The sequence below is a fragment of the Ictidomys tridecemlineatus genome, chromosome 1 (genome assembly GCF_052094955.1).
Source record: "Ictidomys tridecemlineatus isolate mIctTri1 chromosome 1, mIctTri1.hap1, whole genome shotgun sequence".
Classification (NCBI taxonomy): domain Eukaryota; kingdom Metazoa; phylum Chordata; class Mammalia; order Rodentia; family Sciuridae; genus Ictidomys; species Ictidomys tridecemlineatus.
The window spans coordinates 216,764,303-216,781,540 of NC_135477.1; the positions used below are offsets into that span (position 1 = coordinate 216,764,303).

Here is a 17,238-nt window from a genome sequence, read left to right on the forward strand (position 1 = left end):
AGACTGCAGCAAGTTTATTTGTTGGTCAAACCTGACTTGGGCATTGCAATGCAATTTATCTCTTTATTCATTCATGTAGGGTGAATATTCATATATTTCACTGCAGAAATATGTTTGATTATGCAGAATGTGTTTGATTATGATGTGCTTCCCAAACCACTACTGTGAACTTAAATGTTACATATATGATTGATATATAACTTATTCTTCTCAGAAACATCCTACCTCATATTTAGTAATTCTCAAGGCAATGAAAGTATTTAACTTCCTAGAGGCAAGTGGGGAGTGACATCTAAAGATATCGAGAGATACAGAGGAATCCTACACCTGCCCTCTGATATTATCCCTGGGAATAAGACATTACTCTCTAGTCAGTTGGGGAAAAAAGAGCTTGATTGATAAGGAAGCTTCACATTACTATAACAAAAAATCTGAGGAAATTAACTTATAAAGAGAAAAGGTTTGTTTTAATTCATAGTTCTCAAGGTTCCAGACCAAGATTGGGTGGCCCCAGCTTTGGGGCACTGGCAAGAAGGGCACATCATGGCAGGAATATGTGGCAGAGTTACCCTTAAACCTTGAGCCAGGAAGTATATCCCCAGTGACTTAAGAAACTACAACCTCCTAAAAGATCCAGAGTACCTCTCAATACCACCACCCCAGGGACGAAATTTTAATACATGGACCTTTGGAAATACTCACCAAACCATAGCACCTGGTAAAGTCTTCTGGGCCTTGAAGTTGGTTTCAATGTAGGAAGGAAACCAGGAGAAACAGCACTAGATCCCTGGGTGGTGAGTGGGTGGTTGTAGTCACTGGATGTCTCAGGGGTATTTCCAAAGTTAAATTACAAAAGGCCTGCCCTCCCTCCCTTCCCATGCCTTGTTTTATGGAATGATGTGTTACTTCATTCTAAACTAGAAAATAAATCCAACGAAGACCTTTAAATTGTTGCGATCTTGTCCTTTGATAGATCCATGCCTGTTGTATACATGTAAAATTACATTTAATCCTCTCAGGGAGGTTGTTCTGACTCTCTCACTTTACTAAACTAAACTGCTCAGAATTCCACATCTTGGAGGTCTTTGGGTCAGGATTCAAGCAGAAAGTGATTGAGTCAGAGCCTGATACAGTTTGAGTTGTCACTCCTGTGCTGCTAGTGGATTGATTGCTTGCCCTATGGTACTTACCCGTATATCGTCCCCACTGTGTGCTGTATCACGCTCGTTCTTTCTTCTTTAACACCATTTGAAAGGTGAATCAAGATAAATGCTTTTCATAACTCCCCTACCTGTTATAAGAGTAATAACAGCTACCAAGAAAGAAGCTTTAAGACTGACTTGGGAATGTGAATCATTTCATAGCTATGGAAATGCTAGCCTCACATGGCAATTCCTCACCCAAAGCGCATTCCCTTGTCATTATTTACTTCTTTCACTGGAGAGCACTTTTGCATAAAACTGAACATATTTTGTCTGAGAACATTTTGTCCATTCAAAAAAGTATTAAGTTAAAGGTGCAGCAATCAATTTCTTGTGTTTGGTCAGAGGAGAGAAGGTCAGTGGGGCTACACTCAGGATCAGTGATGGTGGTAGTGATGTTGGTGATGGCAATGGTTGTTGTGGTGGTGGTGATGGCAGCATTGATAGTGGTGATAGTGATGTTGTTGATGGTGATGGTAGTGGTGGTGATGGTGATGGTGGTAATGGTGGTGGTTATAGTGATGGTGGTGATGATGGTGGTAGTGGTGAAGGTGATGGCCACATTGATGGTGGTGATAGTGATGGTAATTGTGGTGGTGATTATGGTGGTGGTTATGGTGATGGTGGTGGTGGTGATGGTAATGGCTACATTGTTGTTGGTGGTGATGGTGGCAGTGGTGGTACCACTGTGTATTTGTTTTGTACTTCCAGTGGCCTCCTTACCCCCATCAGTAACTGTGCCCACCTCTTCCTTCTGGGCTACTAGTGGCTAGAGGGATTTGATTATGCAGACTCTTCTTGATCTTCTATCCTACTGGAGAGCACAAAAAATCTCCAAACTGAATCTCAATACTTTTAGAATTTATTGTCATCTGTGATGCACAATAACATTGACAGTTTTGCATAGAAATCTTTGTTGTTATTTCCTACTAGGCTCTCACACTTCATTGTTGGGAGACCTGCACTTTGATTAACTCTACCTTGGCCTTTTTTGTTGTTGGATGCTTGTATGATTTTTGTTTTCTCATTTTAAAATGAAAAAAAATAATAAAGGTAATATATTGTTAGTAAAATACAGCATTTCGCCCCTTTTAATAGTTTGTACCTCAAGAAACAAGGATTGTCAAATTGCAAGAATAATCTTCACTGTTAAGCATTTTGTTGTCTAAACAATTGGTATGTTTAATTCATACTGCAAAGTTCTAATTCTTTAATTTTTCAAATTTTTTGTTTAACATCATGTAGTAGTAATCTACCTTTGTGATTTTTTTCCTCTTTCCTTTGTCAAGGCAAAATAAACAAACTACATCTATATTTCCTCAATCAAAAAGAAAAGGAAACATTAGATATTACGTAACTAAATAAATAATGTAAATACATTTAAGTACTCCTAGACACTGTGGTCTAAGTTTTTAATAGTCATGTGTAACACACAAGAGGATTGTAAGATTGAAAACTAAAAGCTGCCAATCTGGGAGCTGGGTTTGTGGCTCAGTGGTAGAGCACTTGCCTTGCATGTGTGAGGCATTGGGTTTGGTTCTCAGCACAACATATAAATAAATGAATAAAATAAAGGTCCATAAACAACTAAAAAATTTTTTTTAAAAAGCTGCCAATCTGAAACTGAGTAGCAGATTACTCAGAATGTTCTTTGATAACATTAATTTTATCCCATGTCTTGTTGTCAATATATTTTTTTATGGCCATACAGACCTAGGTGGCAAATATGGACACTTTTTTTTAATAATCAAGGACAACATGAGCTAATATGGAAAAAGACCTAGACTGTATAGATAAATAATTTTGATATATGAAGTAAGACAACAGAACAGCTCTCTCACCTTTCTTATTTCCCCCATCTGAGGATACAATGTTCCTTCCTGTACCCAACTCAGGTCATGCAACAGAAGCCATTGTAGAAGTAGAGAGCAGCCCTCATCAGACACTGAAATGTCTAGTGCTTTGATCTGGGACTTCCTGACCTCCAGAACTGTAAGAAATGAATTTACGTTCTTTATGAATTACCCAGCCTATGGTATTTTGTTACAGCAGCACAAATTGACTAAGATAATTCCTTTATGTGTTCAAAATTTTATACAATAATAAGTTAAATTTTGATCCAGAATGCTTTTACTATAAAAATTTCTTTAATACCTATCCTCTAATAACTGTATTAAATGCTGTATTATTTTCATGTTATGATTATTAATTTGGCAGCAAATATTGTGCATATTCAAAGCAATTTTATGGTTGGTTTGTTTAAAGGCCATCTACCACCCTAATGTAATTACTACAGAGATTCATCAGCAGTATAACTAGCCACTTCATTTTTATGTTAAATCCCATAAGCATTTCTCTTGTGAGGACTGTAACAGGGCTGTCTACCTTGGGCCCTGTCCTGTACCACCTATCCCAAAAGTCCACAGAGAGGAAATATATCATTACACTCTCTTCTAAAGTGAGGTTAAGGGAGCTCATAGCCACTAGTAATAACCTTCTCTTCCCCAATGGGGAATCCTATAGAACATCCTCCATGATCATCAAACATTAATATGAAGCCCCATGACAAAGAACACTTCTACTGGTGGGACACTAAGTCATAAGATCAGGATAATTTGTTTCTAAAGCTCTATCTGAATTTTCATGTAAGAATGGCTCTATTGACAAAATGAGAACAACATTCCTAGAAATGTTTAACAGCTACATGAATATTCCAAGTTCGTTGACTTTTAAGCCCCTATAATGCTATTCATCTTACCAGTAAAGGTAATCAATATTCTTAACCAGTGGTTAAAGTCAATTTCTCTATAGTGCTAGTCATTTAACAATTTTGTTCTGCCTAAACTTTGTAGCATTCAAAAACAACACTTTTGCTGGGCGTGGTGGTACATGCCTGTAGACCCAGCTACTTGAGAGGCTGAGACAGGAGAATCTTTTGAACCCAGAAGTTTGAGACCAGCCTGGGTAAAATAGTGAGACCTTGTCTTAAACAAACCAAATACTTTCATCATGCTCTCAGATTCTGTAGATCAGGAATTCTGACAGGACTCAGCATGTACATTCATCTCTATGATGTCTGGGGCCTCAGTGGGGAAGACTCAAAAGGTTGAGATGTCTTGAAGGCTGTGGGCTGGAATCATATGCAGGGTTTTTTTTAAAATTTTTTGTGCCTGGAATCTGGCCTGAGAGGATTTTAAGGCTGGGCTCAGTGGGGACACAACAGTGAATTGAGACTTGTCCTTTTCATAGCCTGTCTTTTTATAGCATAATGTCTGTGTTCCAGCGGGACAGCGTGAGTATGCTCTGTAGGGTAAGCCATACAAGAAAATTAGCAGAAGATGTGTGGTCTTGTAAAATATAGTTCTTTGAAATCACACAGGATCACATCTTCTGTATTCCATTGGCCACTTCATAAGCCCACCTAAGTTTACAGAAGAAGACAGATCACACAAACCCACCTCAATGGGAGGTGTTTTACAGTGTTCTAGAGGGATGCTTTCTTCTTTCTGTCTCTTTCTTTTTTGTGTGTGTGTGTGTGTGTGTGTGTGTGTGAGAGAGAGAGAGAGAGAGAGAGAGAGAGAGAGAGAGAGAGAGAGAGAGAGAATATGGGAGATACTGGGGATTGAACCCAGGGGCATTTTACCACTGAGCTATACCCCCAACTTCCCCTTATCGTCTGTATCTGGCTTTAATTTTGAGTCAGAGTTTTGCTAAGTTGCCTAGGGTGGCCTAGAACTTGCAATCCTCCTATCTCAGTCTCCCAAATCACTGGGATTATAGGGATGCAACAACATGCCCAGCTGAGGCCATGTTTTCAAACTGCTACAGTTTTAGGGGGAACTGCTACATCTTCAGGGCTTCCTGGCAGAGTTGTTGAGCTACTAGTCCAATAATCAACATTTACACAAGTAACGTGTATGTGGCATTGCAGTCTGAAAAGAATGCTTTAATATTCTTGCTTTTTCTTCAAAATGGCCCCAGCACTCTCTCTGAAACAAAATGTTTTTAGAGCTTTTAACCCATATTGTTAGAGTTTCTTAAGAATTTAGTTTTTTCTCATAACTTCCATGGAGCACTATATCATTGGTTTTGTTCTTAGGGAAGGAGATGTTTTATCTGGCTTTCCAGGCTTCATTTTCTTGTGTTATACCATTAACCATTAGGATCCTTGCAGAGTAGAGGAGAACCCTACTGTAGAAGAACATGAGGATTTTATTATTATGACCACCTCAGAAGGAGCAGGAGAGCTAGCCAGCTGCCATCCCTGTCTTCCCAGCCCATGCATATGTCTTTTTCATCCCTTGCAACCTTCCTGTGCCTTTCCTTTGCTCATTTTTCTATTAAAATTTTAATAAGTTTGTGCATTTACATACTAACCCTTTGCATTTGCATTTTAAAATGTAACATACAAAATGTTCAAAACCATTTTTGGTTTTACTTTCTTCATTTTTAAGTATGTCTGATTTCTAAACACACACACAAAAAAAACATTTCTAGTTAAAAAATTAATACATACCCATTAAGAAAGCTAGTACTGGGGTTGGGGTTGTGGCTTATTGATAGAGCACTTACCTAGCATGTGTGAGGCTCTGGATTCTATTCTCAGCACCACATATAAAAAAATTAAATAAAGGTCTATTGACAACTAAAAAATATTTTTAAAAAAGAAAAGAAAAATAATAGTTAAAAAAGCTACCACTTAAAAAAAAAAGAAAATGACAAAGAGTTGGGAAGGATAGAAAAATTGGAACCCATGTACACTGTTGGGGTTGTAAAATGGTGTGGCCACTTTGGAAAACAGTATGTTGGCCCACCAAAAAATTTAAAGTTGAACTACCTTAGGGATTAGCAGTTCTCTTTTGAATATATGCTCCAAAGAATTGAAATCAGGGTCTTAATAAGATATGTGTAGGGCTGGGGATGTAGCTCAAGTTGTAACATGCTCGCCTAACATGCGTGAGGCACTGGGTTCAATTCTCAGCACCACATAAAAGTAAAATAAAGATATTGTGTCCACCTAAAACTAAAAAATAAATATATTTTTTAAAAAAGATATGTGTATATGATATTCATAGTAGCATTATCTACAATAGCCAAAAGATGGAAGCAGTTTTTTAATCCCATTAATTGATAGATGAACAAATATACAAAGTATAGTATATGCTATAATGGACTCCTGTTCAGCCTTCAAAAGGAACAAAATTCTGACATAGGCTGCTACATAAATGAACTGAGGTCTTGCTAAAGACACTATGCCAAATGAAATAAGACAGTCACAGAAAAGCAAACTGTGTGATTCTGTTTCTAAGGTGTCTAGAGTCGTCAAATTCATAGAGAAAATAGAATGTGACTGTCAAGGGCTAGTGAGGGTGGAGTAGGGTGTTATTGTTCAACGGTGTTGTACTCAGCCCCAACAGACCAGGCTGAAAATCAAAATGGGACTTCTTGTTCTAAAGTTCCTCCTCACCAACCTAAAACTGACCTGTTTATCTGACCTGAGAAATCAGGGTTAGAGTGATTAACAGCCAAACTTCTCAAACAGGCCAGTTTCAACTGCCAAGATAATGAAGTTCCTCTGCCTTAATCTTTTCATTAAAAAAAGGTGACCTGAAATAATCTGGTGTTAGCCAACTAGTTATTTTTCTATTGTTCTTTCTCCCTGTACCCACCTTACAAAGAAAGTAACTTTAAAACGACTAATTTGCTTTTTGTTCTTTTGTTTCTGCTTTCTTCAGACTTCTTTGTCTATAAAACTAACCTCCTCTGCTTGGCTCATTGGAACACTAGTTCTGTTTTTTGGAATGATGTGTTATTTGATTCTAGACTAGAAAATAAAGCCAAATAAGATCTCCAAGGTATAGTATATATGAGGCCATGGATTTAGTTCCCAGCACCAAAATAAATAAAAATAAACATTAAAAAAACTTTAAAAAGAAATTGTAATCTTATCCTTTGAGTATGTGTACCAACAAGATGAAAAAAGAGTTCCAAAGAACTTCTTACATCATGAAGAGTTAAGATGCAAGAGATGAAGAGGGTTCTGGAGACTGATTGCACAACATCAGTGCACGTGACACTATTGAACTGTACACTTAAATCTGATCAAGGTGGTTATTTTGATGTTACCATTTTCCCTTTGTTTTTACTAGGTCTATCAGATATGAGGTCAGTTATGATAGGATTGTAAAAAGAGTTGGAAAGCATTTGAGTTTTTAAAATCTTTTTGGATGCTTTCATGCTGCTGAAGAATTGTTTGCATTTTTGTTCGTTTGTTTTTCTGAGATGCATTCTCACTGTGTTACCCATGATGATCTTGAACTTCTGAGTTCAAGTGATCCTCCTGCCTCAACCTCCTGTGTAACTGGAACTTCAGGCCTGCAGCTTTGTGTATACTGGCAAAGAAACATTCAGGTTATTCTCTGAACTCCCTCCCAGCTGTCATTGCCAAAATTCTTTCATCACAGCTCACCTGTATGACCTCATTACAGCCCACACTCTTGCCTGCTATATCCTAACCATTACCATTGCCCCCATGTTACACCCTTTCCAATGTTGGGACAAACCAACTTGTGTATCACATCTTGTGGTGGCAAAGGAGCAAGTCCTTTGCTTAGGAAGAGTGAGGGTGAGCCCTGGGCTCAGACACCTCCCTCTCCTCCCCTCAAACCTCCCCTCTCCTTCTCCCTTTCAAAGATTCAAATAAATTTCCATCTCCTACACTTTCTTTCCCTTCACCCAGAGATCTCTACCCTACTTTTGAAGGCATTTGAAGATGTATGTTTACTGGTTTTGTGTTCCTAAACTCTCGTTGTCAACTCCAGTCTCACTAGTGTATTTCTCTCTGAGGTATAAAAGGAAAAAAGGGGCAACCCAGAGAGTGGGGGCTGGGAAGGAGAGCTTAGGAAAGAGTTTATTAATTAGATTCCCATTATCTTTAGAAATCTTTAGAGAGCCACAAAACGGGTGTGTTGCTTGTTCAGTGACAGGAAGTGACAGTGACATTTTGCAGCCACCAACCTAGAATGTGCTACTTGCCAGCTCTCTGCGCTACTGCAAACAGCATTGCAGCTGAAATGCTAGGTAGCAGGCACCCTTGCCCCTGCCAATCTCTTCTCTGTTAGCCAATATTCATTTTTAAATACAGATCTAATTATGTCTCTCTTCTGCTTAAGCCCTTAAATGACTTCTCATTACACTGAGAAATAAGACTGAAATACTTCCCCTTGTCCTCCAGGGCCTATGGAGTCAGCATCTGCCCTGTCCTCAGTCACAGTTTGCTGTTCAGTTTAGTCATTTGGCTTCTCAAGTGTACAGGTCCCTTTTTTTTTTTTTTTGGCCTCTGTAGGGCTCCAACTCACTAGACTCCCCACTCCCACCCCACCCCTCAGGCTGTCCCCAGCATATACAAAGACCCCTTCCCTTGGCCTGAGAAGGGTAGGACCCATTTTTCAGATATTAGATATGAGTTCCTATTTTTAGGGACCCCTCTTCCCATCTACCCAGAGAGATTTCCTGTGGTATGCCTAGAACTCAGTGTGCCTGCTTTTTGGAGCACTGACACATTCAGTTAAATGTTTATGTGATCACCTGATTGATATGTCTTCCCCATTAAGAAGGTAAGCATCATGAAGGCAGGATTGTGTGTATATTCCTTAAAGTTCTATGCCCCAAGCTTAACATCATCTTTAACAGGGAAAAAAATTCAAAAAAATATTTATTGAATCAGTATAAGGAAAGTGTAAATCTGTTAGGTAGTCATAATGAGCAGTGAAATATGAACCAACAAAGTAGTGGGATCATCACCTTTAATAAACAATCATGTAACTTGTGGAACAACAACAGGTGTACTAACAGTAAGAACAAAAACATCGAAACAAAGGGAGACAATTAAGAAATGCATCAAGATGGAAAGATCAATGGGTCTGACAGGGACTACTGATTTCTCAGTGTGTTTCACAAGGGAGATTACAGTAATGATGCAGGTACACTGAGATGAAGTCTATCCAGTCACTGACCCCAGCACCCACGAATGGTGGATTTGACTTGTAGACAAAGCACCTTCAGTATAGGTTGGTTATCATGGCAGTTCTGGAGAGGACCAACCAGGGTCAAGGATTCCTCTGCCTGACATGAAGGAGTTAAACATCTAATTGGTAAAGACTGCAGAAGGTGGAATCCAGTTTTCCTGATGAACACCAAACAGCAATAAATTTGGAAGCAGCATTGCTTTCTTTGTCCTTCTGTGCTTGAAGACAGCCCACTCTCTCTTGTGAGTGTTCTTTGCTTGAGCCTTACTTTACTTTCACTCACAATAAATTTCTCCTCTTTGGATTTTTGTGTATGACTTTAAATTTCCTTTCACTGAACTACAAGAACTGAGGTTTAGAGCTTCAACTCTCCACCCACCTGTGACAAATCTATTCCATGTCACAGTAGGTCAGGTGTCAGAAGAGGTGTAGGCGGATCAATAACAAAACACCTTATTTTTCCCTGACGACTCTGTAAGGAACTTAGAGAATAATACAGGAGCAAGGCAGATGGAAACTTCATTAAGACTACTTCAGAAAAATTCTATGAGAAAAGAGCTATTTCCTGTTAAAAAAAAAAACTGGGGTACCTTAGAGTATTGTTTGATTCCTGGCCTTAAGCCGGCAATATACAAGATGTGCTTGAAACATCTCACTATAGCAGGAATAAAAACTACTCAAAGACTAATGGGGATATAGCAAAGGGATGTAAGAGTCAGTTTCAAAAACAAAAATAATATGACGGATTATAATTCATTAATGAACAAAGAATTCATGAGTAAATAGTGATATTCAAAAAATGCAGTGGAAGGGAGGGGAAGAAAGCTTTTCATACCCAAATAATGTCTGCTAAACATGTAGAAAGAAGGTGGAATTGGAAAGTCAGTATTTGCAATCACTAATTGATATTTGTAAGGTATTTTAGTCAGCTTTTTCGCTTCTGTGACTAAAGGATCTGACCAGAACAACTATAGAGTACGAAGAGTTTATTTGAGGGTTAACGGTTTTAGTCCATAGAAGGCCAGCTCCATTCCACAGAGCCTGAGATGAAGCTGAACATCATGGCAAAGAGTGTGGCAGAGGGAAGCAGCTCACATGGTGATCAAGAGGCAGAGAGAGAGATTCCACTGGACAGATACAAATATATACCCAAAGCCACACCCCAATTCCCACCTCCTCCAGTCACACCCTACCACTTCAGTTACCACTAAATTAATCCCTACCAGACGATTAAATCACTGATTGGATTAAGATTTTTACAACCCAATCATTTCTCCTCAGGACCTTCTTGCATTGTGTCTCACATGTGAGCTTTCGAGGGACACTTCACATACAAACCATAACATAAAGATGATTAAAAAACACTGGGTGAAAGTTTATGGAGAACAGGATGTTCTTGTGATCTCACAGCATTACTCCATAGATTGCTTACTCAGTACAGTATAAAGTGGGGAAAAAGTGTCTTTACCAGGGAGAGATCTGGTGGGCTACACTCTAATCAAGTGAGCAAACTTAGCATCAGAGATAAAGAGACAAACTGACCTTACGTTCTCCTAATTTAATGCAGTTGGAAGTACATACAATCATCAACATAACATTCTTGCTAAATATTTTACATGAATCCAATCATAAGGAGCAGTCATAATGGAACATTCCATACAGATAGCTTAGACTTTTAAAATTGGTCAATGTCTAGTAAAAATAAGATTATTTTCTAAATTAGAGAAGGTAAAGAAAACCACCAAATGTAATAATATGTTCCTAAAAATAGCTATAAGGGAAAATTTGAGGTAAATTGGAAAAATTTAAATATGGATCACATATTAGATAATGTTATTGTTTTTTAAAAAACTGTTGTTGTTCCTAGTGCTGAGCCTTGAACCCAGGACCTGGAACATCCCAGGCAAGTGCTCTATCACTAAGCTACAACCCAGCCCCAGGTAATATAATTGTATCAATGTTAAACTATACATGTAAAAATGGTTTGTGGTTAAGTAGAAAGATGTCCTTGTTCTTAGGAGAAACCTGTTGAGACATATAGTTTCAACCAAAACAAAAACTAGAAGAGAGAAGTATGAAGGTGGGGGATGGAGGATAGGGATGGGGAAAGAAAGAGAATGGAGCAAAGTGTTAACAATTGATAAATGTAAGTGGAGAATATATAGGTCTCCTTGGATTATACTTTGAAGTCTCCTGGAGGTTCAAAATTTTTCCAAATAAAAAATGCAGTAAGTAGTTAAGAGAAGATGGCTTTAGGCCTGCGACTAGTAGGCTCCCTGCTATTTCCTTTTACCTAAATTAGACAGTTAACTTTGTCATAATCAGTCCTAGACAACAGTGGACTTCTCCCACTTCCTGCTTCCTCTGCACAGGCTTGTTTTTATAAAATTTATGGCTTGGAGCTGTAGAACAGAATAGCAGACTTTACAGGCAGGCAGATCCTACAGAAAATCCAGAGAATCTGAACCCTGCCAATTTAGTTTTACCTCCTAAACTCCATATTAGGAGAGTTACAAGGTCAGAAATATTTCTCTAGGGTACCAATTCTCAAACTAAATTGTATATTAGAATCATTTGGAAATCCTATGTCTAGGTCACATCCCAGAATAATTAAAATCACAATCTGTGAAGGTGGAAGGCAGGATCAGTAGGTTTGAAGCTTCCCCAGGTAATTCTAGTATGCCAACTTGAGAACCACTGCTTTAATGAAGTCTCCACATATGGAAACCGTAATAAGAGAGGAATACCATTCTTTCCCAACATAGGCTAGGAGGAAAAGAATCCCATCTGGGTATCCCAAGTTCAGAGGGAAAAATGCCTTTGGGGGCTCATACAATATAAAGCCCTTGTCCCTCTAGCCACACAGCCCCTATCTTGCTGGAGTCTCTGTTCTTGGCCACAGGGCTAGTCCTCAGTCTGATACAATGGGGAGAATTTTTTCTCCCATTTTCTAGCAAGTGGGAGAAAAGAGATACAGAATTCTCTAACTAGCTGTAGGCCTAAGAGAATGCATAACACAGACCACATGGTGGAGAAATTCAATGGTAACTCCAGCAGAACCATAAATTTGGATATTTTAGCTCAATAGAATTTTGATGGGGGTGTTGGGACTCTTTCCATCATGTCTAATATTCTAGTTTATAAGGAAATCATTTATTTGAGTTTCAAAATTTATTTACAAATGGATGTTGGGAATGTGATTCATTGATATTTGGACTTTCTTCTGTTCTGTTGCTCTGTTTGTCTATGTTTACACCAATATAGCACTCTCTTGTTTTGTAATAAACCTTGAGATCAGATAGTGTGAGTCCTCCAACATTTTCCTAGTTGTTTTGATATTCTAGGTTTTGCGAATTTCCTTATGAATTTTAGTATTAGCTTGTCATTTTCTACAAAAGGTTTGATGGAATTTTTGCACAAAATCTTCAGATCAATTTTTGAAGAAATGACATTTTTGTTAGATGAGTCTTTTGACCTATGAACTTTATGTATCTCCACACTTATTTGTACCTTTAATTTTTCTCAGCAGTATTTTATATTTTCAGTGTATAGGTCTTATACATCCTTCATAAGGTTTATCCCTAGCTCTTCTGGTGTCTTGATGTTATTTCAAATGGCATTTTGAAGATATAGTTTCTGATTGTTCATTGACAGTATTCAGAAGTACAACTGATTTCCTTCTTTTCTTTTTAAACAAAAAATATATCCATATTTCTTTATTGAGGTGGGAGGGTAGAAAAGGAAGCAGCTCCTGTAATGCACCCTATTTAGCAGTAGCTTCTTTTTTCATAGGATTAAGGAAGATGTTGAGTAAATAAAAGTTTGGAAAAATCCAGATGGAAGTTACTCTGCATGTTGTGATAGAAGGGATGAAGTAGGTGTGAAGGCTCCTCACTCCTCCGTCTTACCTCAGACTAAGACACCAATTTTGTTCCTGTTTCTTGGGATTGTTGTTGGCCACTTAGTGATAGACAAGGATAAGCAAGAAGAGGGGCTTACTCAGAGTGTTGGAGAAAGTCTGACCATGCTGACAAGCTCCACTAGCTCCAGTCCAATGCTGCCTGTGCACCAGCTGGAGGCAGGAACAGTGTAGTTGATTTGTTTATTGATCTTATATTCTGCAGTTTTGCAAAATGTTCTTATTAGGTCTAGTAGCTGTTATATAGACATCATAGGACTTTTGAAACAGACAATCATGTAAGATTTTCTACATAGAAAATTGTGTTGTCTACAAAAAAAGACAGTTTTATTTCTGATCTGGAAAACTTTTCTTTCTTGCCTCATTGTGCTGTCTAGATCTTCTACTAAAATGCTGAATAAAATTGGTGAGAGCAGATATCCTTGCCTTATTGCTGATCCTAAGGAGAAAGCATTCCATCTTTTGCTATTAATTACGTTAACTATAGGATTCTAATTATTAGGTTTAGGAGCTTCCTGTCTCTTCCCCAGTTTGTTGAGAGTTTTTGTTTGCTTTTTGTTCAAGTCAAAATGAATGTTGAGCCGGGTACAGTGGTACACACCTGTAATCCCAGTGGCTTGGGAGGATGAGGCAGGAAGATCACAAGTTCAAAGCCAGCCTCAACAATTTAGCAAGGCCTAAGCAACTTGGTGAGAACCTATCTCAAAATAAAAAATAAAAAAGGGATGGGAATGTGGTTCATTGATTCAATCCCTGGTACAAAAAAAAAATTGTTGAACTTTGTCAAATGCTTTGTCTGGTTTTTCTATAGCTTTATTTTAAAAAATTTAAGTAGAAGCTTCAAACATAAAAAAATTAGGCAGAATAGTAGTAATAATTCCTCATGTGTCCATCATCGAGCTTCAACTGCTATCAATTCACCAATGATCTTGTTTTATCTCTGTCCTGATCCACATCCATATCTCTATATACTTTTAAATATATCTTAGACATTATGTCGTTTTATTGTATGTATACTCAAAATATATACATTTTATATATATAGTGGCTCACACCTATAATCCAGTTACTCAGGAGGCTGAGCAGGAAGATTGCAAGTTTGAACCCATCCTATCAGGGCAATCTAGTGACATCCTGTCTGAAAATAAAAAGAGCTGGATGTAGCTTGGTGGTAGAGTGCCTCTAGGGTTCAATCCCCAGTACAATAACAACAGCAACAATAATAGTAATTTAAAATAAAGAACATATAAAAATGGACGTGTGTGTGTGTGTGCGTGTGCACACGCGCGTATATATGTATACACATGCAGTCCCCAGAATTTTAGCATCACAGTCATCCAGAAACTTGTTGAAAACAGGAATTCTCAGGTCCTAACTAAGTCCTTCTGAGTCAGAAACTCTGGGAGTTGGGCCCAATGAACCATGTTCTAACAAGTCTTCTAGGTGATTCAGATGCATGCCAAAGATCTAGAACCATTGCCCTAAAAGACTGAGTCTTTAAAAAGATAATTATAATACAATTAACCTATGTATAAATGAAACTATAACTTTTGATTATTCTCAATAGATATTCAGTAGTCCAACTTCTAATGGCCTCATAAACACTTTTAATTTTATAAAGTTTTAAAAAATTATTTTTATGATTCACTGAATCCTGATCTAAATAATTTCTACACACAAGACTAGTTGATTCGTCTCTTTAAGTATTCTCCTCCATCATCCACGCTTCCTCATCTCCTACATTTCAGATTTTTCTGGGTACAACATCTCTCCTCTCCTCTCTAACTTCTGCATTTTCCATAAATTGATAGTTGTATCACAATGAGATATGGCCAGGTTGAGGCTCTTTTTTTTTTTTGCAAGAATTCTTAGTAGATGGAATTGTAATTCTTGTCTCTTTAAAAGCTCCCGGCTAAAACTGGGTTCTGGCACTTGTACTGCACTGTATAGTTGCTCCAGATTCTGCCTGAAACCTCCTCTCTCCTGGCACCTCCTCTGTTTCTAGCTCCATGGCTCTGTACTGTTCTGGGCCTAGTGTGTATCCTTATGGCTTTCACCTAACATTCCTTTATGATGCAGCCTCTGGTACCTTCAGCTTAGCACATTAGAACAGGTGAGAGCTCTTCTCTTCTAGGGTCCTGCCCAGGTTCCCAGGACTTTCTGGCAGAGTCTGCAGAACCCTACTTCTAGCAGTCACCTTGCCTGTGGGCATATCACTTTGGCATGGGACATTAATAATGGGGAAGGCTGTGCATGTGTGGGAACAGGTGGTATGAAAAATCTCTGCACCTTCCTCTCAATTTTGCTATGAATCTAAAACTTCTCAAAAAATAGTCTTTTAAAAAAATGTGTATTGTTTTTACCACAGAGAATTTATCACTTCAGAGAGTTTATATGATTAATAAAAAATTAACAAAAAAGACGGGAAGGAAGAGTAAGAGAGGGAAAGAGAACAGAAGGAAGGAAGGAAGGAAATCTGTGAGCAACAAACAAAAGGAAAAAATATCATCAGCAGCAAGTACAAAAGCTCTTAATGATTTTTTTTAATATCCAAGCAAGTTTCAGTTACTTGGTAACTGAAAGGAAATAAGAGCAGCAGTGTTCTGGCTGGACACAATGACCACTGGGGCCTTTGTTAGCCTTTCCTGAGAGCCCAGCACACACAGACACCCTACCCCAGCCCCAGCTCACAGACCTTCCTTGTTTCTCAGCTGCATTTGCCTCACAATCTCAATTTCATCATGTTTCTGGCTTGGTGATGCTGACCACTATTCTACTTCTGACTCTGGGTTCCTGTATATGACCATGGCTCCTAGAATGCTCTGTTGCTGCTTCAGGGGTAAGAAATTCCCTGTTAAATATCTTGCCCTGCAGTAAGCTACCCCTGACCTGTCCTTACTACTTATAAGCAATAGCTGGGTGACCCTACATTTGTATTTTCCAAAGATTTCTGTGTTTTTCTCACTTCTCTAAACAGACGTTTTGGTTATCAATTGAATTTTTCCAGCTACAGAAAGTATATTTGCTATTTCAGGGACCATTTTTTCCCATTTTAAATAGTTTATTGAAATACCAAATAGATACAGAAATGTATCCATTTCATAAAAGAATTTTCATGAAGTTCAATGAATTCTCAAAAAATGAATACATCTATGTAAATAGCACTCACATCAGGAAACAGAATATTACCAATAACCTAGCAGCTTCCTCATGCTCCTTCCCAATTGTAATACTCCCTCAGACCCCTTATACCTCACAAAGAACAGCTCCCATTCTGGCCTCTAGTACTATGGATTAATTGCCAGAACACTTGGTTTGGGTCATCATTTCTTCTGGTCAATCATGTAGCAACATCAGAATATCCTAATGATAAATCAAGAGTCAGCAAACTATGGAGCATGGGCTGTGTGCAGCCTGCTTCCTGTTTTTTTTCCCCCACTGAATAAAAAATTTGCATTTTATTAAGATTCTAGTGATTTCTACATACAATGAAATGTAAGACATCATTGCATTAGAACTTTAAATACATTAAAATTTGTTTTTCAGGTTTTTACATTATTGTGATGAAAATACTGAGATGAGATCAATCCTAACAAATTAATGGGGAATATATTATTGTTGACTACACATATAGTGTTATATAGTAGATCCCTGGAGCTATTTATCTTGAAAAAATTTTTTAAAAAATATATGTATTATCAGAAGCACTTATTATTTATTAGTAACTCTCCAAAAAATTGATCATTCCTCTTTAGCAGCTATACTTTGCTTTCTTTATAAAATAGACAGTAATACAGCATATTTACTTTAGGGATTAGTGAGGAGGTCAGACAAATTTTATATATATATATATATATATATATATGAACACAATGTCTTTATTTTACTATATGTGGTGCTGAGGATCCAACCTAGTACCTCACGCATGCTAGGCGAGCGCTTTACCTCTGAGCTACAACCCCAGCCTGAGAAAAATTATTGTCATTAAAGAGTAATCATTTTTATTGAGTGCTTGCATTAAGTACTATACTACCCTAAAGTCAAAGTGCCTGGGTTCATTCTGGCACTGCCAGTTATCACCTATGTGACC

General features: G+C 37.9%; 1 protein-coding gene across 1 annotated transcript in view; it reads left to right on the forward strand.

The window, feature by feature from the left end:
- The first annotated feature begins 3,087 nt into the window (after positions 1-3,087).
- Depdc1b (DEP domain containing 1B) overlaps positions 3,088-17,238 on the forward strand; it is a 121,697-nt gene continuing 107,546 nt past the window's right edge. The window contains exon 1 of the mRNA XM_040272780.2: positions 3,088-3,194. Coding sequence (XP_040128714.2) covers positions 3,153-3,194 — 42 coding nt within the window. The 5' untranslated portion in view covers positions 3,088-3,152. The remainder of the gene's footprint in view (positions 3,195-17,238) is intronic.